Consider the following 25838-nt stretch of genomic DNA (forward strand, 5'->3'; position numbering starts at 1 on the left):
TATAAACTATTTTACTTTTCTGTTTTTCATACTAAGACTTTCCTGGTGTGTATTTTGCACTTAACAGCACATCTTAGTTGGGAGTAGACACTTTCCAAGCCACATGAACCTGGCGGCTACTGTGTGGGCGGTGTAGCTCCAGATGGCCCACAGTGAATGCACTGACTGCAGCTCTGCTGACCACCCATTGACTGCGTACCCACCGGCCTTTGTGCTAGACATGGGGCATAAAGAGAGGATTCATGATAGTTGTGATAATAATCATTTTTTTATTGCCATATCTCCTACTAATTGGGCACTTGTGTCCCAGGCATTATTTGTTTTAACAAATGTTAGCCATTAAAACAATCCAGTAGGGCAGGCATGATGATGCCCATTTTATAGAGGCAGAAACTGAGTCTAAGCTAGCTTGCCCAGTTGCAGCGCTAGGAGATGGTGTAGCTGGGATTCGAATGCAGGCAGCCTGTTCAGCTCCCCTGGAGGGCCTCTGAGCTAGTAGGGCATGGAGGATACAGGAATCAGATGAATAAGGTGTGATAGGAGTAAGGATGTTGGCAGGTACAGGCTGGCAGGACTTGGCCTGGGGGCTCTGCAATCTCAATTCTATTCCCTCAATGGTTTGTTTCCCCAAGTTAAATTTTATCCATATTGTATCTTGGGTGTTAGAGTTGTGCTAAAGCATAATTCTTAAATCTTTAACCTACTGAACAAGGCTTTTATCATATCCAAATATTTCCAAAAGTGTTCACCACACCTGGATTGAGAGATATTTGGAAAAAGTGGCCATGTTGACTCGAGGATTATGCCACATACAAGTCTACTAGAAATCCAAACAGAGTTGCCTTTGTGGAATTTGAAACAAAGGACAAAGCAGCAAACTCGCCTTCCTGAATTAGTTTCTGAAGAGTCCCATGGTCCGGTAGAAGGGCCCTCCCATGGGTGGTTATAACTAGGAATCTAGGGGAGAAATGTTGGTCTTGGGTGATCTCAATTCCTTCCTTTCTGGAAGGTTCCTAGATTCTTTATCAAATTGATCCCACATACCCCCAGAGTTCTACCCAGTTCCATCAAGAGGAATTTGGAGAATGGGTCTTACCAAACTTAAGAAAAATGAAGTCCTTCCTAGTACTTCCTCTCTCAGGACACAGGATGCCTGAGTTGTCTTAAGAAAACTACTCCAGTGATTTTTCCCTCAAAATAAAGGAGACTGTTTCCTGTTGAGTTTATAAATGGAAGCTACTCTTGCTTAAAAAAAATATATATATGCATTTTATCTATAAATACATATTTTTAAATTATACATACATATAAAGTACTATATATGTAGACGCACATAAAGTATACACTTGTGAAATACAAAGTTACGCAGACTTCAGAGTAAAAATGGCCTGATAATTATTTCATAGAACATAAAGTAATTCTCAATCTTTTAAGTTTCAAACCATTGTTTTTTAGTGTTTCCTTAAGGCTTGTGTTCATAAGACTATGCCCTCTGATATCTCTGTTTCTGGTAAAAGGGTTATCAACTGTGCTCCCAGCAAGCCCACACCTTCCTGGGGGGCAAAAAAAGGGGATTATCTACAACTTTCTCTTAAGCTTCTACTTACCAGGATCCAAGAACACAGAAACCCCATATCTGCATATAACCACCAACACCCTTGATGAGAAGAAACCCAAAGGATCTTCTGAATCACTAAGTTAACACTAGTTATAACCGGCAAGTTGACTGTTCTATTATAGTCAAATTATTTCTTTACAACTGGCTTATTCTTGAAATTTGGAAGGATACACAAGGAGCGTGTTCAGAATGGAAGAGGGAGAAGGTGAGGGCTGTCACTTTTTACTCCATATTTCTCTGGGTTGGATTGTTTGAGACATTTACAATGAACATATGTTTTAGGAATACAAATGTTTAGATTTAAGTAATAGGCTACTGAGAGGCAAACAAGAGTTCTTTGACTTAAACATAATTGATGGATTTTTTTCCCTACCATCCCTCGAACCCTTGATTGCCTAACTTTTCAACCAACAGAAATGCCCCCATCCCCATCAGTCATTCTTAGGGTTCAGATGACCAAATCAGGGTGATTTCCTGTGTGGCCAAAGATCCTTTTTTTTTATCTTTTCCTTGATTTCCTTCATTTCAAGCTGAGGACTACTATTTACCAACATGCATGGAATCCAGCAGCCTTGTTAGTTAACGTCTCGTTACCAGAAAGCTGGGTTCCCTAGAGAAGGCGTTCATGAGCCCTGGGGAAAGCAGACATCCACTGAACTGGCTTAACCCCAGTCATTATCGTCAGGACTAGGAATCAATTGAAATGGCAGTGGAAATCCTATCCTGTCAAAACACTACCAAAGATGTAAAACATTGACACTTCAGTAACAATACATAAATAATAATAAAAAAAATACCAAGCGGCAGTGGTTGTGCCCACCAGCACAGCGTAATGTTCAACATATAAACAATAAACAATTTCATTGCAAAAACAAGGGCTCCCTTATGAGAAGCTGCTTCCTCCTTTAAACAACCACATAGGGTCTACCCGCTCACCAAATAGTCACTCTGAGAATTATACACACTCAGGTGTGATGGACTTTGGAGTAAGACCAGGAAGAAAATTCCACTGTGTGGATGTGAATTTTTTTTTTAAATGCCCGTGACCAATCAAACCCTCCTAGTTACATATTACTCCAAAAGCCAATACCGAGTACCACATTGGCTAAGAATGCCAACTCTGGATCAGAAAGCCTGACGCTGAATTATAGCTCTGCGAATTATAAATGAGAAGCCTGGAGCAAGTTGCTTCAATTCTCTGAGCCTTGGATTTCTTCCTCTACAGAATGGGGACAAAACAAGTATTTCTTTCACTGGGTTGGTGTGAAAACACAATGACACATTGTCTGGCACACAGGAAGTCCTCAATGGGTTAAGAATTTCTTAAATCAATGACTAAAGTGGCAAGAATAATCTGAATTCAACTCGGAGGTTGCTTCCAACCATTGCTCTCAGGACATGGAACCAAGAGGTTGAAGAATCTATGACTCATAAAGTGGAAATTAAGGCCTCCCCCCAGGGGTTTACAAATTACTGAATACACATATGATTTTGTAATTGTATAACCTGAGACTAGCCAGCTGGTGGGGAGGCCCTGGGGCTGTGAGGTGGTGAGGATAGGCAGGGAAGGAGAGGTTCCTGCCCAGGATGTTGTATAACCCTCCTCAATGTAGACTTCTGAATTCCTCTTAGCTCAGTTGTTTACCCTGCCTCTTGGCAAAACACACAAAAACATAGCAACAGCTACCCTCTCTGCATGATTCCCTGGAGTTTCTCTAATTGCTGTAGAGGAAAATACTGAATATATTACAGTTGCTGGAAAGATGTTGGAGAATAAATACAATGGACAGTCCTTTGTAATGCTCATGGGCCTGGCTCCAACTTAGAGTCAGATGCTTCTGGAAGACTCTTCTGCCTCCATGCCATGATGCAACATAGCAATGATTACAAAGAAGGATTTTATACTTAAGAAAGTGGATTTCAACGTAAAGGAAATGTTTGAAAAATTGCTTTCCATATTTAAAAGACATATTTAGAGTTCCTAACTCTCATGAATTCAATTTTCTGTCCATGAGAAGCTTTGCGTTTTCTTCTCAGATTTTTGGCAAAACAAAAGCTGATTTCTTATTCTAGTGTTCATAAGTGTTCCTTATTGTCTTTAAGAACTAATTTTAAAAACCTGTAGATATCACATATTTCCTGGTATTGTAGAGATGTCACAGAAGCCCATTTGTGGTATGACTGTGGGCCTCTTAGGAGTCACTTGGGCTTTCAGGGAGAATTAGAAGTGTGTTCCAGAACAGCATTTTTTAAATGGTGGGATGCAGCACATTAGTGAACAGTAAATTCAATTTAGTGGTTGTGAATAGCATTTTAAAAAATGCAACCTGATAGAAAGTATAGGAGATAAGTTATTACTTTATCACCAAGAATTCTCTCCATCCAAATGTTTCATCTCAAAGTCTATTTTATCTGATATTAATAATGTAAGTTCACTTTCCTTTTGGTTGATATTTGTATTTACATCTTCTTTGTCTCTTTACTTTCATCTAGTCTGGGTCATTTTGTGTTACCTCTAGCATAGAGGTAAATTTCTGTTTCATCCAATCTGAAAATCAGAGAGGAAATTAGTCTATTTACATTTACTGTGACTAGTGATATAGTTATATTTCTTTCTCACCTTGTTTTTTTTTTTAAATGACGCTTTGTTTTTTTCTTCCTGCATTCTGTTGCATTTATTTTCTGTATTCCCTTTTTCTCTTCTACTGATTTGTAGTTTACATTCTATTTTCTTTATGTAATAACAACTTAAAGTAAAAAACTAATCTGTCTAGCCTATCCCCAGCATAATTACAAGAACTTTAGAATGCCCACTCTCAATCACTTTGATATGATTATATATAATATATATGCAATGTCTATTTAGATCTATCAACTTTCTCATTCACCAGTATTTCTTGCACGCACCTCCTTCTTATAAGTTCAATTTCCTTCCAACTAAAGTACGTCATTTAGTAGTCTTCAATGTGAGATAGTCTGTGTTTGAAAATGTATTTAGCTTTGTTCCTGAATGATAGTTCAGTGGGTATATAATTCTTTGTTGAAATGTCCCTTTCTCTTAGGACTGGAAGATACTGTCACTGTGTTCTAGCCTGTACCACTGCTGGTTAGAAGTCTGTAGTCAGTGCAGATTGCTTTTCCTTTGTAGATAATGCTTCCTTTAAGATAGCTTTGAGAGTACTTTGCTTTTGGCATTTCTACAGTTTCATCATGAAGCATACATAACTGAAGTATTCTCACTCCATATTTCTGTGAAACTTACTCCCTCATTCATTCCATACTCACCCTCTGGAATGCCTATTAGACTTATGTTGGACCTTCTCTTTTTGTCTTTGTGTCTGATTTGCCACATTCATTTCTCATCACAACCTCTCTGTTGCATTAGCTCCCAGTTTATGAATGACTCCTTCAGCTGTGTTTATTAGCTTTTGAGCTCATACCCAAAACGTGGTCCATACATCAACAGCATCATCTAGAACTTGTTAAAAATGCAGATTCATAGGCTCCAAGACCGATAAAGCCAGAACTGAAGAGAGCATGAGGCTCAGGAATCTATCTTAATAAACTTTCCAAGTGATTCTGATTCCTTTTTTCTTACTATCCTATTCTTTCAGCAAAGTGTATGTTCTTTTTTTTTTAAAGTAAATCTATAGTCACCTTAAATATAAATTATTTCATAGTCTCAAATTGTCATAATTGTCACTCTTGAGGGTTTGATTTTCCAGTTTGTTACATTTACTGACTCCCCCTTTGCTGCTGGTTTCTTTATTATGAACTCATCATTACCGAGGGTCTAGTTCCAATTTCAAATTTTCCCATGTCTTGTTTCTATCTAGAAGTCAGCAAGCTTTCCTGTAAAAGGTCAGATAGTAAATATTCTTGGCCTTTATGGGCCATATAGTCTCTGTCCCAATGACTCAGCTCTGCCATTGCAGAACAAAGGCAGCTGTAGACAATATGTTTTTAAACATTGGATGTGGCTGTGTTCCAGTAAAACTTTTTTTTTTTTAATAAAAATAGGCAGTGGGCCAGATGGGCTATAGTTTACCAGCCCCAGCTCTTATTCTTGAGTGAGCATTAGAACTATAGCCCTCAGTTCCCTTTATTGACTCTCCTTTCTTTTTTGATTTCTTTCATTTTAATTGTTCTTAGGTGTTTTTAAAATTTTTTAATATTTTTTGTTTTTTTCATTTTTTGTCTCTATTTTTTTTTCTTTTTTCACCCTACTGTCTTTTCCATCTCTAAATATGTAGTATGTAAATATTACTATTTTAGGCAATTTCCTAAATTCACCCAAGGATATTGAGATCACTTAGTGTATTTATTAGAATCCCAGGTTCTTGCCCTGCAGATTCTGATTCAGTCCATGTGAGGTGGAACCAAGGTGCTAGTATGTTTAACGGAGCTTATGTGTAAAATTGTAATTAAATTGTAATTATGAGTAAATTGTAATTATGGGATGTTTTCATAAATTTTGCTTTGGAAGGAAATTGCTAGCCCTTAAAAGAAAATTAGGAATTAGGTTGGTGCTGTTTTCCAGGTGGGGTACCACAGCCCACAGGTGCAGCCAGCTCTGTGGGCACTGCCAGTGCACTCACACAGGTCCTGTTGGTCTCACACTTGTTTTAAGGCTCTGCTGCCATCATCTAGAAAGTCTTGCTAGGTCATTCTAATAACCTGAAAAGTTTGGGAAACCCTATGCCAGTGGATTGAGAATTTGAAGATGAATTTAACATCCCAAGGCTTACCACCTTCACATCTGCACAACTATATTTCAGTTTTACATGATTCCACACTGAACATCACAAATCCTTAAATCAGAGTCAAGAAGGACTGCTTAGGCTGTTAATGTGTAGTCAGGCCATTCTGCGTGACTCATGAATACCAGCTGCTTTTTGGTGGGGTAGTTTTTAGGAAAGTTCTAGAAAGGCTCTCTCCCAGGAAGCCACACCTATTTTTTTTACTGAAGTCCCTTTAATAATAAAGCCATATGACAGTATGTACTTGGAAAAATCGCAATTTCCCCCTACAGCTCAGTGATGACAGTTGAGATAAAGTTCATCCAACTTTTCTTGGTACTTGTTTATCCAACTAGTCAGGGAATGAATATGTTGCAAAAGCATTTAAGGCATTTGACAAATTTTCCAACGATTTATAGGGTTAACTTACAGCAAAGTTTACAATGTCAAAGACCATGAATTGCACAACGCTTTGATCTCTTGATCATCACTGTTCAAAGCTGGCACATATGCAGTTATAACTGCCCAGATGTTTCTGATGTGCAGCTGGGATTGAGAGCCACTGTTTTAGACTAAAATGTGGATGCATAACCCTTCCATCAGTGGCTCTCAAAGTATGGCCCCCAAACTAGCAGCATCACTGCAGAACTAGTTAGAAACGGAAACTCTCAGGCCCCACCCCAAACCTACTGCCTCAGACACTCTAAGATTGGGACCCAGCAATTGTGTGTTAACATACCCCACCCCCCAGAGGATTCTGATGGAGGCTAAAGTTTGACAAGTATTGCACCATGCCCACAGTAAGTCACAACTTTAATCCCTGCACCTTTGAAAACCTTGCCAGTCTGCTTGTTAAGAGGGGTATCTTTCTACTCCCTATCCTCTAGTGACTTGTTTTGATTAATAGAAGGTGATTGAAGTACTGCTGTGCAAGTTTCAGAATCTGAGCCTCAGAAGGATGTGAAACTTCCCTTTTTATCCCCTTGAAATGTTTCTTCCATAACTCAAGAAGCTGGTCAGGCCCCAGATGTGTGAGTGAGGTCAGCATGGCTGTTCTGGCCCAGCCCAGGAGATCTTCCAGAGAACACCATCACACTGCTGGAAGGGCCTATCCTGGCCTAGGAGTGCCCACTGAGGGTAGTGCAGACAAGGCTGGAGTGCCAGACCCAGAGCTCCCCATGTGGGTATGCTAGTGAACAAGGAGCTCACCATCTTTGTTCATAAACACCAGCTGAATGCAGCCATGGGAGTGAGCCGAGGAGAAATCAGCAGAGGAACCAGCCAGCTAGGCTGCGGAATCCTAAGAAATCATCAATTGCTATGGTGTTAAATCACTCAGCTTCAGCAGCAGAAGAGATCAAATTGTAATTATGTGATATTTTCCATAAATTTTGCTTTGAAAGGAAATTGCTAGTCCCTTAAAGAAAAGCACTCCAGGAAGTTGGGAATTAGGTTGGTGCTAATTGCCAGGTGGGGTACCAGAGCCCACAGGCTCGGCCAGCTCTGTGTGCACTGCTGGTGCACTCACACAGGCCCTGTTAAGAAGGGTCTCACACTTGTTTTAAGCCTCTGCTGTCACCATCTAGACAGTCTTACTAACTTTAAACAAGGGTTGCGTTTCCATTTTACACTCACCCTGCAAATCATGTCACCAGCCCTGCTATTATGCAGTTTTCTCATTTTTTCCCTCACAACCCCCCAGGATCTGGTATATCAGCTGTCCTCACGTACTCAGGCTACATTGTGACTAAGCAAATACAAGAGATGGGTAGGGGTGGGGGTTGCTGACAACCTGGCAAGTTGGCACAGCATTTTCGGGGCATATCCAGGGAAATGCACTTGCAGATTTAACCCAGAATATATTTAAACACAAACAGGATCAGGCAGGGGGAGGGGAAGGGTCTGGCCTGGGAAGCTGGGCCCAAAGCAACCCAAACTCACTATTTATAGTGCTGTGGCCTATTTTGGCCTGCAGGTTGGCCCGGAAAATTGTCCTAAGAACTGGGCCTGGAAACTTTTGATGGAAACCAGGCGCCTTCGTTCTGGGGTCTGGCCGGAATCATGCTGGGCACAGACAAAGGGTTTTTTTGATGAACTCAAGGACATTTTGAAAAATAGGATTTTCTTTGACCCAATTTTTTTTTTTTTGATAGGAAATTTCTAAAAATCTAAAGCAAATCATTAGGTAATGCCCAAAAGTATATTCTTAGGGAATGATTCACTGGGAATAAAATGCAAGGCTCAGATCAAGCCAAATAAAGAGCTAAAGGCTATCAGGCCTTCACCTGTGCCAGGCACTGTGCTCAGCAGAGCACATCATTTATACCCTGCCGTGCAACCCCACGAGGGCCTTGTTGTTACCATTTTACAGGACAGCAAACTGGGGCTTGGGAAAACTTAGTCATTAAAAGAATGTCCCAGGGCCGGTAGGCGGGACTCAGGCCTGCACTCCATTTACCCAGGCTGTCGCCAGAGCAGAGAGCAACGCTGCTCAAACTTTATCATGTAAATATTCAGGGGAATCTTGTTAAGGGGCAAGTAGGCTTTAGGAGGTCTGGGGTGGAGCCAGCGCACAGGTGAGGTGATACCACTGGCCCATGGTGCACAATCCCAGGTGCTATTAAATTGTTTTCCTGCTTCTACTCTTACCCTCGCAGTCTGCGCTCCCACAGCAGCCCTAGTGACTGTGTCAGCTTCCATGGCTGCCTGAAAAAATGACCTCCCAAATTTGGTGGCTTCTAACAATACCCACTGCCCTGCACACCTTCTGAGCTGGGTGATTCTGGCTCAGGATCCCTCATGAGGTGACTGTTAGGGGGTCTGCAGCGCCTGCCACCTTCTGAAGGGTTCAGGGACCGGAGGAACAGCCCTCAGGAGGCTCACCCACAGCGCTGAGGACTGAGGTCCAGGTTCCTGCCACAAGGGTGGCTCTGGGGACTGCTGGGGACTGCAGCTGGGATCCCCCACAGTGAATTATCCAAGAGAAGGACCAAGGCTGCAGTGTCTTAACAACCATTATTTCAGCATTATTAGCATGGGAAGGGACTCCCCCAAAATGTGAATACCAGGAGGTGGGGATCTCTGGGGAGGCATTGTGGGTGCTGGCTTACCACCAAGTCCTGATGGAAGAGTAGCCAGTATCACGCGACACTTTTGATTAAAGCCTGTGTAGTGGCAAGCAGGCAGGCGGGCTGGGCAGGCCTGGGGATTCTCCGTGCACTCGCTCTCCCTCTCCCTCTCACGTTCTCAGGATCTGTCTGCTTCCCTCTCGCAAAGCTGCCACAGCTGCCTTTGGCCCGCTCCTCCGGCACAGGTGTGAGCACTTCCACGTGTGCATGCCTGCACTCTTTGGGCCCAAGCGTGTGCCCCACACGCACACCCCTCGGCTGGCTCCCAGCACTCATACCAGTGGTGGGAGGGTGGACTAAGTGTGGCAACTTCATTTACCCTACAAAGCCCTCCCCCCTCCCCCCAGTCCCGTCAGAGTCCCAATAAAATCCAAAGTTCCAACATCCCGATGAGAGCTCGCGTGTGACTTGGTGGACTCTGGTCCCCACAGCTCCCCTGTCCCGCTCAGCCCCAGCCCACTTCAGTCTGCCTCACCCAGCCTCTGCTGGTCCTCAAACACATCCAGCATCCTCCAGCCCCTGACCTGTGTACCTGCCTTTCCCTCTGCCTAGAATGAACTTCATTCAGATCTGCTCAAGTAACACCTTCCCCGTGGAGCTTCCCTGACCACACTCACCAACAGTAGCTGCTGGCACTCCCTAGCCCTTCAGTTCGCTTAATTTTGTTTCTGGATTTTATCCGTGTAAGATAATGTTCAGCAAGTGTAGTGTATGTCTCTGCTCCATTGATGTGGGGCTTGGCTGTGTGACTGGCTTGGCCCATGGAAAGTGCCATTTCCCGGGCTATGCCTTAGGACTCATGAAGTGTGTGTTATTTTTGCTCATTGTTTTGACAGCTTCTGACCTCTGCCATAAAAAGAATGTGGTCCTGGTAGCCTGTGGACCTCAGAAGAAGGTCCAGTTCCTAGAACAAAAGCAAATAGAACCCAACAGCTCTGTGCCTAGGGCAGCAGAATCCAGCCTAAAGCAAGTGCAACCTGGCTCCACCAGACACCTGGGGAAAGTGTTCCCCTCCCCTGTAAGTCACTGAGCTTGGGGGCGGGTCGTTCAGCGGCATTATCGTGAGGATAGCTAACTGATACACATTATTTATATCAGTTCATCATCCAGTGAGAGAATACAAGGTCCATGAGGGCAGGGATTGCTCGGAGTACATGCAGGACTCCCAGCATCTAGAACAAGGCCTGCCTGTCCCTGGTGGGTATACTCAAAAAACACCAGTGAATGAATGGATCTAACTGTAGCGCCTGCTTGCTCAACACCATGCAATACTGCCTTCAAATCAGCTCCCAAAGTGCAGAGTATTTTAAAAAAAGCTGTCTTAAACAGAATTTCCAAGCAGTGGACCTTTCACACCAAGTGGCCTACCACCTTCTGCGTGCAGGCGCCATCACTCTTCACCTGGGCCATTTCAGAAATCATCCAGAAATGACAACATACCCCCGCCTGAGAATGGAAGTGCTGCTGTGGATGACGCTGGCTCACCTGGTGGGCTGCTGTCCCGGGAGGAAAGCCAGAGTGATGGCTAATGGCGCACACAAAGGGAGGAAATGCACCCCCACACCCCCGGCCTGGAGCAGCTGCACCAGGGGACGCCCTTTCTGGAAAGGAGGAAGCGGACGTCAGGAAAGTCGGAATGCTGACCAACCCTCCAACCCTCAGGGGAAGCCAACACGTGAAAGCAGGGGGAAGTGAGAAGCTGGTCCTTCGGTCGCTAATTGTTGAACTTTTTGAGGAAATAAAAACAGACACCCACTCCTAGAGCTCTCTTCAGTCCTCCCTTCGCAGGGCTTGCTCTGGGGTGGGAATATTCTAAATAAGAAAAATTTGGCCAAATCCCTACCTGCCAGCTACATTGGTAGTATGTTTTCCTTCCAATACAAACGCCCAGCTGTGGAGAGCAATCCTCCAGGCTAAGCGGAAAGGCAAGAGGTGGGCCATCAAGTGAGTCCCCATCTACAAAAAACATAAAATAACAAATGTACATACATGTTCATATGTGCAAGGGAAAAACACTGAAAAGACACACCAAACAATGTTAAGAGTGGTTTCATCTAAGAAATAGGTTGAGGGTTGGACAAGAATAGAACTGTGTTCGGCAATCAAGGGGATTCCTTGGTGGAGCCCCATCTTTCCACGTGAGCTACCGCAAAAGCAGCCTGGGCCGGGACCACTCATCAAATCACAAAGTCCCTCTGAGGCTGGAGAGAGCTGGCTGTGCACCCTCAAGACGGGAGCTGGCGGTAATTCGATGCAGTTTCTGGCGTTTCTTTTTGCAAATGACAGTGTCTGATTGTTGCGGGCAGTCTGTCCACCTGCCAGCAGATATCAGCCATTGGAAGAGAAATTCCAACTGAAGAAATTCCTTTCTGTCCAAAACTCAGATAAATTAAACATGCCGAATGTGTCTTCCGTTGAAGCTCCACTTTAAAGCCTGCACCAGGCGTCCTAATTTCCCCTGGCACCCTTCATTTCTGGAAGAGGAAGGCTTGGTGAAGAGGCGGTTCAGAAAGGCCAATGACAAAATGAAGACACTTTTCTCAAGTGTCATCTCAGGGGGATTAACCAGCACAGCTGTTGAGTTCAAGGATCCTGGAACCCTACGGAACTCCCACAAAAGTCTGTGTTGACATGTCCGCGTACATCCCAGAGCAGCTTATGAAATGGTATAAGACCGTTTTCTCTTCTTTGTTTTCAAATGCCCTCATCAGAGAGCTCATTTTGGGATTCAGTGATTTATTGGTATGTACACCAAGTGCCTAATATGTGTCAGGCGGTGTTCTCTGGGCTGGGGATACAGGATGAAAAAGCCAAGCAACCTCTAACCCTTCATGGAGCTCATGTTCTAGGCAGAGCAATGGGCAACAGACAAGTAAACAGCCAATATAACAGCAAGTAGCCAGAAAGTGACAGGAAGGCTATAAAGCATAGCAAGAGACTACAGAGTGATGAGTGGATGCTATTTTAGGAACGGTGACTAGGAGAGACATTCCAGAAAAATCCTGAATGAAGCAAGAAAGGGCACCATGACTGATAGTTGCAGGTGCAAAGAACAAAGAGCAAAATGGCCTATTAAGGAAAACAGAACCAAAGACAAGAACACAGATAGTTAATATCTACTGTGGATTTGCTAAGTGCCTCCCACTGTGCCAAGCCCCTTAACCATCTGATTCAATCTTCAAAGGCAGGGACTACTACTATTCCCATTTTTATGTGGATCCGACATTAAATGATCTACCCAAAGTTATAAATAATCTGATGTATTAGGATCCAAACAGGTCTGTCAGCTATTAGATCCCAAAGTATTGCCAAGTTTCCTTAGGGGATGTTTTTCACTAAAAGGATGATACAAGTCTTTCTATCTTGACAGAAAAGAAGAAAAACAAAGTCATCACACTGACTCCAAACTATATGACACAGCAACAATAATCAAAACAGTATGGTATTAGAACAAAAACAGAAATGCGGGCCAATGGAATGGAATAGAAAGCCTCAATATAAACCCACACAATTATGGACGGTTAACCTTTGACAGGAGCCACGACCATACAACAGAGAAAGGAAAACCTGGAAAACAGAAAGGAAAGGAAAATCTGTTTAACAGATAGTATTGGGAAACATGGATCCCTTCATACAAAAAAATGACACTAGATCCTTACTTATTCCACATACAAAAATTAATTCAAAATAGATGGAAGATCTGGATATAAGACCCAAAACCATAAAATACATAAAAGAAAACAGGGGATATACGACAGGACATCTATTGCAAAGAGGTATTTGGGGATGCAACTACAATGGTAAGGGAAACAAAAGCAAAAATAAACAAGTGGGAGCACATCAAACAAAAACAAAACAGCAGCCTATAGAATGGGAGAAAATACTTACATATCCAACATTTGACAAGGGGCTAATTTCCGAAATATACAAAGTACTTATGCAATCCAGCAACACCAACAACAAAACAGACAACCCAGTCAAACAATGGGCAAAAGACCTAAAGACATGTAGGTGGCTTACAGACATACACAAAATTGTTTAACATCACTTCTTATAAGAGAAATGCAAACCAAAACCACAATGTCCTCAAGGTTCATCGATGTTGTCAGATTTCTCCTTCCTTTTTAGGGCTGAATGATATTCCATTGTATATGTGTATACCATATTTTGTCATCAGTCAATGGACAGTAGGGTTGCATCCACGTTTTAGCCATTGTGAATAATGCTGCTATGAACATGGGTGTACAGATTCCTCTGCAAGACCCTGCTTTCAGTTCCATTGGGTACATACCCTGAAGTGAGTGAGTACCTAGGAGTGACTGGCCTGACTTGGGTGCCCTGCCCATCATGAACTAACCCTGGAGAAGCATGCAAAATTCCATGTCCACACTGGCAGAGGCCCGCCCAGGAAGCAGGGACTGGGGAGAGGTCTGCTTCTGGTGGCTGCGGGTCAGCATCAACACAGACATGGTATCAATGAGTACAGACAAAGGTATCAGTGAGTAGGGAGTAAACACACAGATTCTCATTGCTCTCTGAAGCAAACTCTGGATCTCCCATCTATGTCTTCTTTTCTTTGTAAAGCCCCCAAGGGCTGCTGAAGCAACCTGTCACAGTCTTACTTATCAAAGAACAGTCTCGATTGCTAGGCTTTGTGAGTCTCAGTTGTCACAGTGCCTGGAGGAGGTTTGATGTTGGGAAAGAGAAACAGAATAAAACAAAGCAAATGGGCAGAGGCAGAAAACACCAGGAGCTCATTTGGATAGAACAAATATTCAGTGGATTTATCTGGTCTCTGCCACCAAAATCTAGGACCTCTCGATCAATATGGTCCATGAGAACCTCCTTTGAACATCCTGAGAGAGCAGAGTTTTCTCTGTCAAGGGTTGCCTATTGCAGTCAGGATCTCATCGGCAGAAGTGCATGGCTGATGTGGTGGAGTCACTTATCACCAATGGCACTTAGGAAGGAGGCCTGTCTGAGGACCAGACACCCTTCCCAGTATCCAAATGGATTTTTGTATTAATCTTTCACTTTTGCACATTGAAACCATCTGGCTTTTTAAATATTAACCTAGTGTTTTGAAAGAAGAAAGAGTGTGTTTTCTTCCACAGAAGTACTTAATATGGAGTAATAACTAGCAGGAACCTATTTATATTGCTAATTATAAAATCACAGCTACCAAGAAAGACTGTCCACAAATAGCTTTTCATATCATGTGATATTTCTGTTAATGTAGTCGGTTAAAATATATTTTTATGAGATGTCTGGCTAGTTTTATGATAACAAGTAAGGATGTCTGGAGTTTAAAACTTCCTGGCAAGAATATTCAGTCTTAAGAAGGAAGTTCTGACACACACTGCAGCATGGATGAAGCTTGAGGACGTGCTGAGTGAAAGAAGCACAAGGATGAGTGTTGTATGACTCCAGGAGGCATTATATGGAGGAGTCAAAATCACAGAGAGTATGAGGGGGGCTGCAGTGTTGGGGAGAGTGAGAAACAAGGAGTTTTTGTTTAATGGAGACGCAGTTTCCCTTGAGAAAATTCTGGATATGGACGGTGGTGACAGCCGCACCACAGCAAGGGATGGGTTTAATGTCACTGAACTGCACACATAAAAATGGCTAAAATGGTCCATTTTATATTAGGCATGTTTTACCACACAAAACAATTTTGTGGGAGACAATATTTTCCTTTATGGTTTTTAAGAAAGTACAAATAAATGTTTCAAAAACATGTAGAAACTTCTAGTAAAAATGACATGGGAGTGTGCAGAGGCTGTAAGAATGTTGGTTGTGAGAAAAATTCTGTAAATTCTGGAAAATCCCTTTTTCTAGTCATAGGATGTTTACTCTCACTTTGATAAAACCAAGTCAAAAAATCAAGAATTTGTATTAGAAGGACTCATGGTCAAACAGAATAGAAAGTCTTGCTTCGTATTATTTTTTCTCTAACATTTACACTTGTCATTTTATTTATAGGGAATACACATACCATAAAATTCACACATACCATAAAATTCACACCCTTCGTGTTTATAAATCAGTGGTTTTTATTATCGTGACAAAGTTGTACAAACACCACCACTACCTAATTCCAGAAGCTCTCCACCCAGTCCCCAAAGAAGCCATCAGCAGTCCTCTTCTTCCAGTCCCTGACAACCTCTAATGTAGGACTGTCTGTGAATTTACCTATTCTGGACATTTCGTTGAAATGGGATCCTACAATAAGGGGCCGTCTGTGTCTGGCTTCTTCTATTTAGCGTCATGTTTTCAAGGTTCATTCCTTTTGTGGCATGTGCGAGTACTTTGTTCTTTTTTATGGCCGAATAGTATTCCATGCGATAGAGGTACTGCTTTCTGTTCATTCACCAGTTGGACTATCTCCACATTTGGGGAATTGGGAATAAAGCTTCCCAGTGTGAACACTCATGTACAAATGATTGTGGGAACATCTGTTTTTAATCCTCTTAAATACACACCCAGGACTGGAGCTGCTGGTTTAACTACTGGAGGAATTGCCAGGCTGTTTTCCAAAGTAACTGCACCATTTCTCTCTCTCGCCAGAGGTGTGTGATGGTTCCAAGACCTTGACACTCTCACCAACACTTGTTACTGTCTTTTTTCATTTAATTACACCCAGGCCAGTAGGAGTAAAATGGTATCTCATTGTGGTTTTGATTTGTATTCCCCAGTGGATCTTCTCCTGCGCTTATTGACTTTGTGTATATATATTTTTAGAGAAAGGTATTCAAATCCCTTGTCAATTTGGGGGATTATTTGTTAGGTGGAAGAATTCTTTGTATGTTCTGAATATTAGTTTCTTATCTGATATATAATTTATAGCTATTTCTCCCACTCTGTGAGTTAACTTTGTATTCACTTGATGGTACTGCCTGGAGTCAAAAGTTTCTGATTTTGATGAAATCCACTGGACTTAAGGAATTAGCTGGTGTTATGAAGGGAACAGACCACATTTATAAAATATATAAAAAGCACTGAAGCCTAAGCCATTATATCTAAATCGTGGAGTATAAGAGAGGACTTTGTAACTGGTTTAAAACTCTTTGGGATCAGAATGCTCCTATTACTTAACATTCACACTTGAACTTGACCCATGTTTTCAGTATTGTGCTATGTCCACAAGGGGTGGAAGGACTGGGCAATACTGCTTCAAGGACAGTCCCATTTAAGAGTCATGTAACAAATACACTGTGGACTGATTCACTGATAGTAGCGCATTAGAATTCATCCAACTTCTTGGTGATAACTGCCAGTGTGGTCACCTCGGTCTACTCTTCCTACAGTAGCTCTGGGAAGGCACCAACATGGAGATTTCTGCTCTTCAGGAAAATCCACTGGTCAATGGATTTCCTGTGCGATGTCTGTCATGGCTGATACTAAATCTAAACTCCTTCCTCCGATGTCTGCAGCTCCTCATGGATGGAGCCATGCTACCTCCGATGGGAACTTTGTGCTTTACCTAGAAGCCTGTTAACCCCAAGGCACTAGTCACCACCACTGGAGAAGTGGTGTTCTTTTCAGCACACGTGACACGCACCCCACTCTCAAGTGTATTTGGCAAGAACTTCTGAAAGTGCATCCTTCTTCAAGGGCCACATGACATTATGATTCAGGAGCTTTAGAAAGGAACTACCTTTGGACCTAGGAATTCCAATTCTAGAATTCCTCCACATAAACAAGCAGACAAGTGTGCAAAGATGCCTGCACAAAGACAAGTATGTGACAGCATTGATCACAATAACAACAAACCAAAAGCCACCACCAGAAAAACAGAAACGAGTCTTAAAAGAAAAGGTTATTTTTCATGTGTTAAGTATTCATATGTTATTCTAGGTATCGAAACTTTCAAAGTGTGGGGAGTTTTACACCATAATGTTAACAATGATTATCTTCAGGTGACAGAATTATCAATTACTCAGAATTTTCTTATTTGCTTTATCTGAATTATCTATTTTTTCTAAAATGAACATGTATTGCTCTATGAATATAATATTATTTTAGGCAATATTTAAAGTGGTTTTCTTAAAGCCACTATGTAGTTGGAGATTACTTTTTTATTCAAACTGACAATCTCTGTCTTTGAATCGGAACTTTTAGGTAACATATTAATGTGGTTATTAATCTGTTTGAATTTTAATCTATCATCTTATTATTTATATTTGTACTGTCTGTTCTTTGTTATCCTTTTCCCAACCTTTAAAAGGTTGGAGGGTACTTTTAAATATAATTGCATAATAAGTTTTGGTAAAAATTCCAAATCCCTCTTTTTAACTGATTTTTTAAGATTTATTTATTTATGCACACAGGATCTGGGGTGCAGGTCAGAGTTGTAGGGGGTGACAGGATTCACCAGAGACAGAGTGGGGAGCAGAACAGGCAGGTCTACTGAAATACACTGCGGATGAGAGTAGAGGGCAGACAGGAGAGGTCTGCTGTGCCCTGAGCTCCCTGGCTGGGGATCAAACTCATGCTGCAGTAGCTGTGGATTGCTTCATAGTGCTGACGCTTAACCTCTTGTGCCACCAGGGAGGCCCCCCCAAATCCCTCTTTGAGAGCTTTTTATGGAGATTCCTATTTCCGAGGCCAGATGTTTAATTGTAAGATGCTCTGTTTCAAATTCATCTTGAGGTTCATCCCTAGGGGTTCTCCACATCACAGAAATTGCCCATCAAGCCCAATGCCATCACTGAACAAGACTCTTACCAGATAGGCTCTCCAGAAGGACTGAATGATAACCGCTGCCTCCTCTTCCGTCAGCAGGAGAGAGAGTGGGACTGGATGCCGTGGGCTGAAAGGAAATGAGATGGTTGGTCATGAGCTCATGGGAATCTGTCCTTAAGCCTCAGCCAGGCCTTTGACAACACAATGACCTCTCTGATTAAGTGTCTCATCCATTCTTATTCTGGTAAGCAACAATGTCAATTTTTATTAAAAATAAAGTTTGGGTGGGGGCCTCCCTGGTGGCACAAGGGGTTAAGCACCACACTATGAAGCAATCCTCAGCCTCTGCAGCACGAGTTCGATCCCTGGCCAGCCAAGGAGCTACCCACATGGCGCAGCAGACCTCTCCTGTCTCGCCTGCTGCTCCCCTCAGCAGTGTGTTTCAGTCAGTCTGCCTGTTCTGCTCCCCACTCTGTCTCTGGTGAATCCTCTCACCCCCCCCCCACATCTCTGGCCTGTACCCCAGCTCTTGTATGCATAAATAAATCTTTTTTAAAAAAAAGTTTGTGGTTGAGTTAGCACTTTTTTTAAATCTGAGGTGTATTTTAATCTTAAAACATTTAAATTGCTCTTAGCCTGCTCTCCTCTGAAGGGCTCAGGCTGCTCACACTGTCTGTCAGTCCTGAAGGCGCAACATGTTATTGGCATAAAGCTGTGTGGACAATAAAGCAGGAAACAGAGCAGAAGGAACCGTCACAGAGGGCACGGTGACTGCGACTTAATAAAAGGCTCTTTATCTGACTATCTATTGAAGGGAAATTCTATTCAATTCTATCTCATTCCTGTAATAATGGCACTTATCTCTGATCAGCATGCATTCTAGTTTAATGTGGTCTAAATTCAAGCATATTTTTAAGTCCAATTCTGCCACTACATCTTAATTAAAAAAATATCTCCAATGTTGGGTCAGTCGGCAGTGTCTGCTCTTGTAGGATTTTTCCAATTCTGATGTAATTTTTCATCATTAATACCACGGTAACAAATCATAGCTAAATCTCTTTTCTCTCTGCTGCCTCCCAGGAAAGTTTTATAAAGAATTACCTGCTGACAAGACCTTGTAAGTGTGACTCGGTTCTGGTTCCCTATGCTTCCCTAAAGCACAGCTACCTCTGAAAACAAGAATCAAGACTTTGTAGATAAAGTACAAAGAATTAAACCTCAGAAAGGATGTGGGTCATCTAGAAGCTGCTCCCAGGGCAGGAGCCCCAGAAATGAGTTTGCAAATGAAGGATTCCCAAGCGCCCTGACTCAGAGTCTCCCTTATGACAGCCATCAGTTGAATTTACAGCAACTCCCACTGCACAGAGAGGTTGATTCACCTGCCCAGGTCACGCAGCTTGCCAGTGGTCTAATCAGGATTTGGGCCCACACCCACTCCCAAAGCCCAGGCTTCCCTCACCATGCCATGCTGACACCACACCTCAACTGGGCAAACTATAGATGCCCAGCGTGGCACAGACTGCAAAGCTAACTGGCATCAACACATGATTCTTCAGGATCTGGGGGTTTATTTTCCCTATAGACTTTAATTTAAACCACCACCAGCAAAAAAAAAAAAAAAAGAAAAAAAAAAGCTGCCTTTGATACAGTGTATTTGTTTGAATGAATGAATATTCTATTGCATTACTGCAAAATCAAAGTAATTCAGGCCAGGGAGAACCTTGGGGTTATCTAGGCTATTTCAAGGGAGGGAGTGCTGTGGTGTTGCTAAGTTCTGGGTGTCCAGCCAGGCAGGTCCTTCCTAAGAGATCCAGTAACTGAGAGTCTCCATTTCTTTGGTGAGATAATGACACCCTCAAAATGAGAGATAGCATTGTTAGAAACCTTTCCCTAGTGTTCTATTTTTATTTGCATGATGTGGTAGCCTTTTTTTTTCTTGGTTCTGTTTTCTTTCTTACTTGCCTCGTATCTGGTTTTCTTACTTCTTTCCTTGTATCTGTCCTGGAGTATTTGCCTTTGGGGGTGCCCGGGACTCCCTGTTCTCCACACTGAAATGTCTCTCTTGATCCACTATCCTTAGTCTGTCTACCTTGATTGTGTGACACCAACAAATCACATCCCTGAAGTAATTCTCCTTCCTAGTTCAAAACCAACAGCTTCTAGAGGCACCTTGCCTTGGGGTTTCTCCAGAGAATTTGGCATGCCAGAAGTAGGTTTCTGAGGTGGTTATCACACACCTTGCCAGCCCTTTAACCTCCTCAAATGTCATTTTTGATAGACATGGACCTCTGCAGAGGGGCTTTCCTCTGCTTCCAGTACCTCCTACCTCCTGCCAGGGGACTGCGTATTGTTAAACATGTTGTTCTCGGCTCAAGGAAACCAGGCAGATGGACCAGAAGAGGCCGAGACCCAGCCCAGGTCTGCTCTCTAAGCCAGGCTCCTGGATGGGGCCGCATCTGCCCTAGGGTGGGGGCACCTTCTCATAATTTGCTCAAAGGCACGTTAGAGTTGGGGGGTGGGGGTAACACCTCTTTCTCTTGGTTCATTCTTATTCTTCTTATCTCCACCCAGATGTTATGGAAAGATGTCTTCTGATTAGGTCAAGGCCTAGTGAAGGTCTGTGTGATTTTCCTTCCTAGTGCTTGGCCCAATATAAACTTGTGTGACTCTTCAACTGGATTGAAGTGCTACAAGAGCAGAGATGAGGCCTGTGTGGGCTCTTCTCTGTACTCCCAGACTCGGGACAATACCGGGCACATATGAGGCACTCAATCCATGGGTGCCTGGCTCAGAGCACATTATTTCATTAAATCCTCACAACATTAACAATAAGCTATTGTTAACCCTCAAGAGAGAAGAAACTGAGGCAGAGAGGGAGGAAATGATTCATTCAAGGTCACTGGCTATTTCCTGCTGTGACTGCAACCGCCCAGGAAACACAGAGTGTGGCCAAGGAGGAGGGCAGCTGACCGGGTCACTAAGAAAGAACTCGAGGTCTCGCAGCTGCCAGTGTTAATGGAGGAAAGCACAGTCATCACCCAGAAGAAAGAAATGAGGGGGGTGGGGGGAGCTGTAATCATAGAAAATGCCCGCTTCGCTAATCCTCGCAGTGATAACTTGGCAGGTATTTGTCTGAAGCTCCACGGGGAAATTGATGTCAGGGGAGCAGAACCAAGTGGAGTTTGTCACTTGCATCTGATGGGAGATTTGATGGTGCCTTTCTGCTCAGCTGCAATTTTCCTACTTAGGGATATTTTTCTTGACCGATGCCATGAAATCCCCGGGGTAACAGTATTCCTGTCCTGGAACAGCAGTGGCAAAAGAGGCCGGCAAATCTTGGGGGACAACAGGCCGGGTCAGCCCAATGAAAGGCTTCCTCAGCTGGGAAGCCCCGAACCGCTTTGCAGGGCAACGGCATCGCCGCAAAGAAACATAGGATTTCTCGAAGGCTTTTAAGCGGTAGTGGGAGGCCACCTTTCGTGACATCCCTGCTTTCATGGCTAAATATAGGGTGCTGTCTAGTTCCCGAATCAAGAATAAGTATGAGACTGCTGGATGAAAAGGACTTAATCTTTGCAGCGCAGTGATCAATCACGTCAGCAGCCGGCCTGAAGGGAGAAGCAGCACCAGGCCTTACTCTCTTTTGCAATCAGTACAACCGGCTGCGGGTCAAATAAAAAGAGACTGAGTAGAGGCATCTGCTCCTCTGAGGGAGGCGGGGAAGGACAGAAGGCAAACCTGTCGATCACAGGAGCAGGCAGCAAGGGCTTTCCCGCGGTTCCCATGGGTCAGCCAGGAGCAGAGGGGTTTGTGGGTCCAACCAGGAACAGGACTGCTGGGGACACCTCTAAGAACTGTTTCACTGGTCATGCTCATGAGTCACGTCCTTCTTTTTTCTCAAATGTGAATTAATTAAACATATTTGAATCGCAAGAATCAATGCTAGATTCTGAGAAGCAAGATTTTCCTGGTTGGGCATGTGAGTATATAAATGTACACACACACACACACACACACATGCGCGCACACACACACACACATATACGCAATTCCTCTCCCTCCCCCTTAGAGATGCTGAGTAAAAAAAATTGCAGGGTCTGAAGAAGATACGGGATGGTTACAAAACACATAAAGAGAAACTGAGAAGTTAGTCCTTACAGATTTCTCCATCCAGTTCTAACACAAGAGAAATGCCCTCCAAAGTGGCAGAGAAGCAGAACGAGGAAGGAGAAAAGCTTACTTTGTATGGAAAATGTAATCTCAGAATCCTAATTCTGTGCACTTTTCATTAGATAAGAAATTGAGTTGTTTTCTCAGAATGAAGGAGCACCCCCCTCGCCACAAGCAATGCCTTTTATAAAATGACACAGGTCCCAAGTAACCATCATTCATAAAGCCTTTCAATGGCCCAGGGCTGCCCAACATAGTCAACAAATGAGACTACTCCGTCCCACCTTCAGCATTAACTGGTTTCCCAAATATTTTGGGTTAGAGATATCACAGTCTTAAGTAAGGCCCTTCAAATAATAGGAAGAAGTACAATAGAGCTTAACTGGAATGGCACTTCTAGACACTGGCGACGAGCCAGTAGGGCAGAATCTCATAGGAGTCTTTCAATCCCAGACTCCTATGATGTTAGGGACAGCTCTAAAGCCAGGGAGGAAGCACCAGCTGCACTACTCTCTACCAGCCTGAAAGCACATTTAGAAGTGAAGGTTACTCGGGTGTGATCTGGCTGTCGCCCCCTCATCCACTCCACCCCTGGAGACAGACAAGCAGTTATTACCCAGCACCAGGCTGAATCATTCCCCCCGTTAAACACAAACTCTCGTCCCGTGTAATCAACCCCATCATCGGAAGCTGCAGATGGACCCAGTTAACAGCGCTCCCTAAACAACACAGTGCAAGACCACGCGCCCACTCCTGTGCCACAGGTATAATCAGCTTAAGAATCACAGCTGTGATACTCGATGTATTTAGAGAAATGTGTCTAGATTGCGCAACTGTTTAGCCTCTTTGTAACTGATTACATTTTTCTCCAATGTAACATAAGGAAAACCTTAGGAGATCTGTCTCCTCTCCAGTCACCTTCTTTCTGCTCCAAGGGTGAACCCAGGCTGGGGCAGAGGGTGATGGGAAGAGCAGCCCATCTCTTCCCCCTCCAGTAGGGAAGAATCCTCCCTACCCCTCCCAAGTCTCTTGCAGGGAGGCTGACCACAGATCAGAGGCACACAGCAGGGGAGGGGCAGGGAGAGGATCAGAACAGGGGAGGAAAGAGCACAAGGGACTGTGGTAATGGGTCATGGGTGCTATGGAGGTGGGAGACCCTGGGAATTACAGTGAGGGGAGAAATCAAATACTATCCAAAAATTAACAAAGATGTAAGAAAATTAATTAATTTAAAAAAATCTCTGCACCTCTGGTTCCCTTTTCAGTTTGGCAGATTGGATTCCTCTCAGGGTATGTTTTTAAAAACATAAAAGTGAGCCTCCCTGGTGGCCTAGGGGTTAAGTCTCAGTGCTATCACCGCTAAGGCCTAAGTTCAATCCCGGTCAGGGAGATACCCCCATGGTGCAGCAGACCTCTCCTGTCTCACCCACTGCTCCCCTCAGCAGTGTATTTCAGTAGATCTGCCTGTTCTGCTCCCCACTCTGGTGAATCCTCTCACTGCCCCCCAAACCTCTGGCTTACACCCCAGTTCTTCTATGCAAAAAAAAATAAAAACATAAAAGTAAATATAAAAGATTTCAAAGCAATTATATTGAAATACAGTTTCCAATATGTTTTCAAAAGTTGATGATATAATAATATATCAGCTTCTATGATATGCAGTAAATAACCAGCACTAATGGCAAGTCAATTAACCACTATAATTGGAAAGGAGTGACAGGTGTAAATGATATTTCGAGAGCATCTCAGCAACTGTAACAGGATGTGAAATTAGCTGATTGTGATCAGTGGCAAAGTCAAGGTACTGAAGAGACTACTGAGGTTTGCTGCCACATTCATAATTAAAAGAGAGGCTAAGTTTCAGCTAGACACTAGTGAAAAAATAAAGGAGTAAACCCCCCCAAATTGAGGGGCCCCTAATTCATGACCACAGTGGCTGCAGCTGGGGAAAGGGAGATAGATGAATTTTACATCCAGGATGAGACTGAAAATTAAGGATTTAAAAGTAAACAAGATAAAGCCAACTTGAGACCCTCTAAAAAGAGAGAGTGACCAAGAAGTTAAGCAGTTTGGCCAAAAAAATTATGAAAGGGCTTTTCCTAGATGGAAGAGATAGTCAATGTACTATGATGGGACAGTTACTGGGGAAAAAATATATTTCTATTTCCAATAAGTTGTGATTCTTCACAAACCCATAAGTTTTCAAAACAAAGCTCTCATTTTCCTGCTCTAGTTTCTGAGATAGTGCCGCATTCTGCCAGCTGCTCAGGCCTGAAATCTCTGAGTCATCCTTGACTTCTCTCTCCCTCCACGTCCAATACATCCGCCAGTCTTCTTGCTTCCAACCTTGAAATAACATCCCAGGACAGCCTCCTCTGGCCTTCTCCGCTCCAGGCTGCCATCACCTCCTGCCTGCAGGCACCTGTTCACAACCTCCCAGCTGGCACTCTCCCAGCACAGTCCACTCCCATCCAGCCACCACAGTAATCTTTTTATAAGATAATTTAGATGACCTCACTCTTCTGCTCCAGCCCCTCTAAGAAGTTCCTATCACTCTTAAAAAAAAAAATCCAAATTCTTTATCATGGTATCCGAGGCCTCAGATGGAGCTGAACACAGCCTAGCCAGCCTCTCTGGCTTCATCTGACCACTCTCTTCCCTGTGCTGGGGGGATGTGGGTCACAGTGCCAAGAAGCACCCCTGGGACCCAATCTGTTGGCCTGGACCAGGAATCTTGAGAGGACTGGCCGAGCGAGACAGAGGATTCCTCCTGGCAATGGGACTCCCTGGCTCCCTCGACCTGTTTTCAGAGGCAAGTTCCTGGCCTCTGCCTTCATGTCTGTAGTTCTGTTGTTGCAGCAAACAACTCTGGCACCAACTGTAGTGGCAGGAATGACACAGGGCAGGATCTCTATGACCCGAGCAGACAGGTGAAGGAGGAGTCCTGGAACCCTCAGTGGCTTTTCAGGCTTTTATTGGGATTTACCAGGTATACAGTAGGCATGGGTGCTGGGGGGCCGGGAGGCTGGCAGGCCTCACTCTACCTGGGCTCTCTGGCATTCTCTGGTGGTCTCTGCTTCTGTTTTGCTCTGCTCGAGGTTCTACTGACATCCCCGTGACGCTGCCCTTATAAGCTCAGTCTCTCAGCCCAGATGTACCCACTTACGCATGCCCACACCCTACTCCAAGTGCCTGCCATCAGGCATGCATTCAGGACCACAAGGATCCATCATCAATCCTAACCATGGGAGGGCAGAAAAGCCTGATACTTTTTCACTTACCCTGCACCATCTTAAGCCGACCACATAGGTATCGTTACCACTCAAGGCACAGGAGAGCGGAGCAGGCATCCTGTACCCACGACGTCCATGTGCATAACTGTTCCCTCCTGCAGCAAAGGGACCCAGTGTGTGTGATTATGGTAAGGATCTTAAGATTGTTCTGGGCCATCTAAGTGAACCAATGACAGAATCATGTAGGAGCGGAGGAGGCAGAGAC

General features: G+C 43.6%; 1 protein-coding gene across 3 annotated transcripts in view; it reads right to left on the reverse strand.

Annotated features, from left to right (window-relative positions):
- IQCK (IQ motif containing K) overlaps positions 1 to 25838 on the reverse strand; it is a 92798-nt gene that overhangs the window by 25101 nt on the left and 41859 nt on the right. For all 3 annotated transcript variants that reach the window (XM_037507526.2, XM_037507529.2, XM_037507527.2), the window contains exon 7: positions 18213 to 18297. In XM_037507526.2, the coding sequence (XP_037363423.1) occupies positions 18213 to 18297 (85 nt within the window). The remainder of the gene's footprint in view (positions 1 to 18212; positions 18298 to 25838) is intronic.

Source organism: Talpa occidentalis, unplaced genomic scaffold (assembly GCF_014898055.3).
Source record: "Talpa occidentalis isolate TD23 unplaced genomic scaffold, MPIMG_talOcc4v2.1 talOcc4.12, whole genome shotgun sequence".
NCBI classification, from domain to species: Eukaryota; Metazoa; Chordata; class Mammalia; order Eulipotyphla; family Talpidae; genus Talpa; species Talpa occidentalis.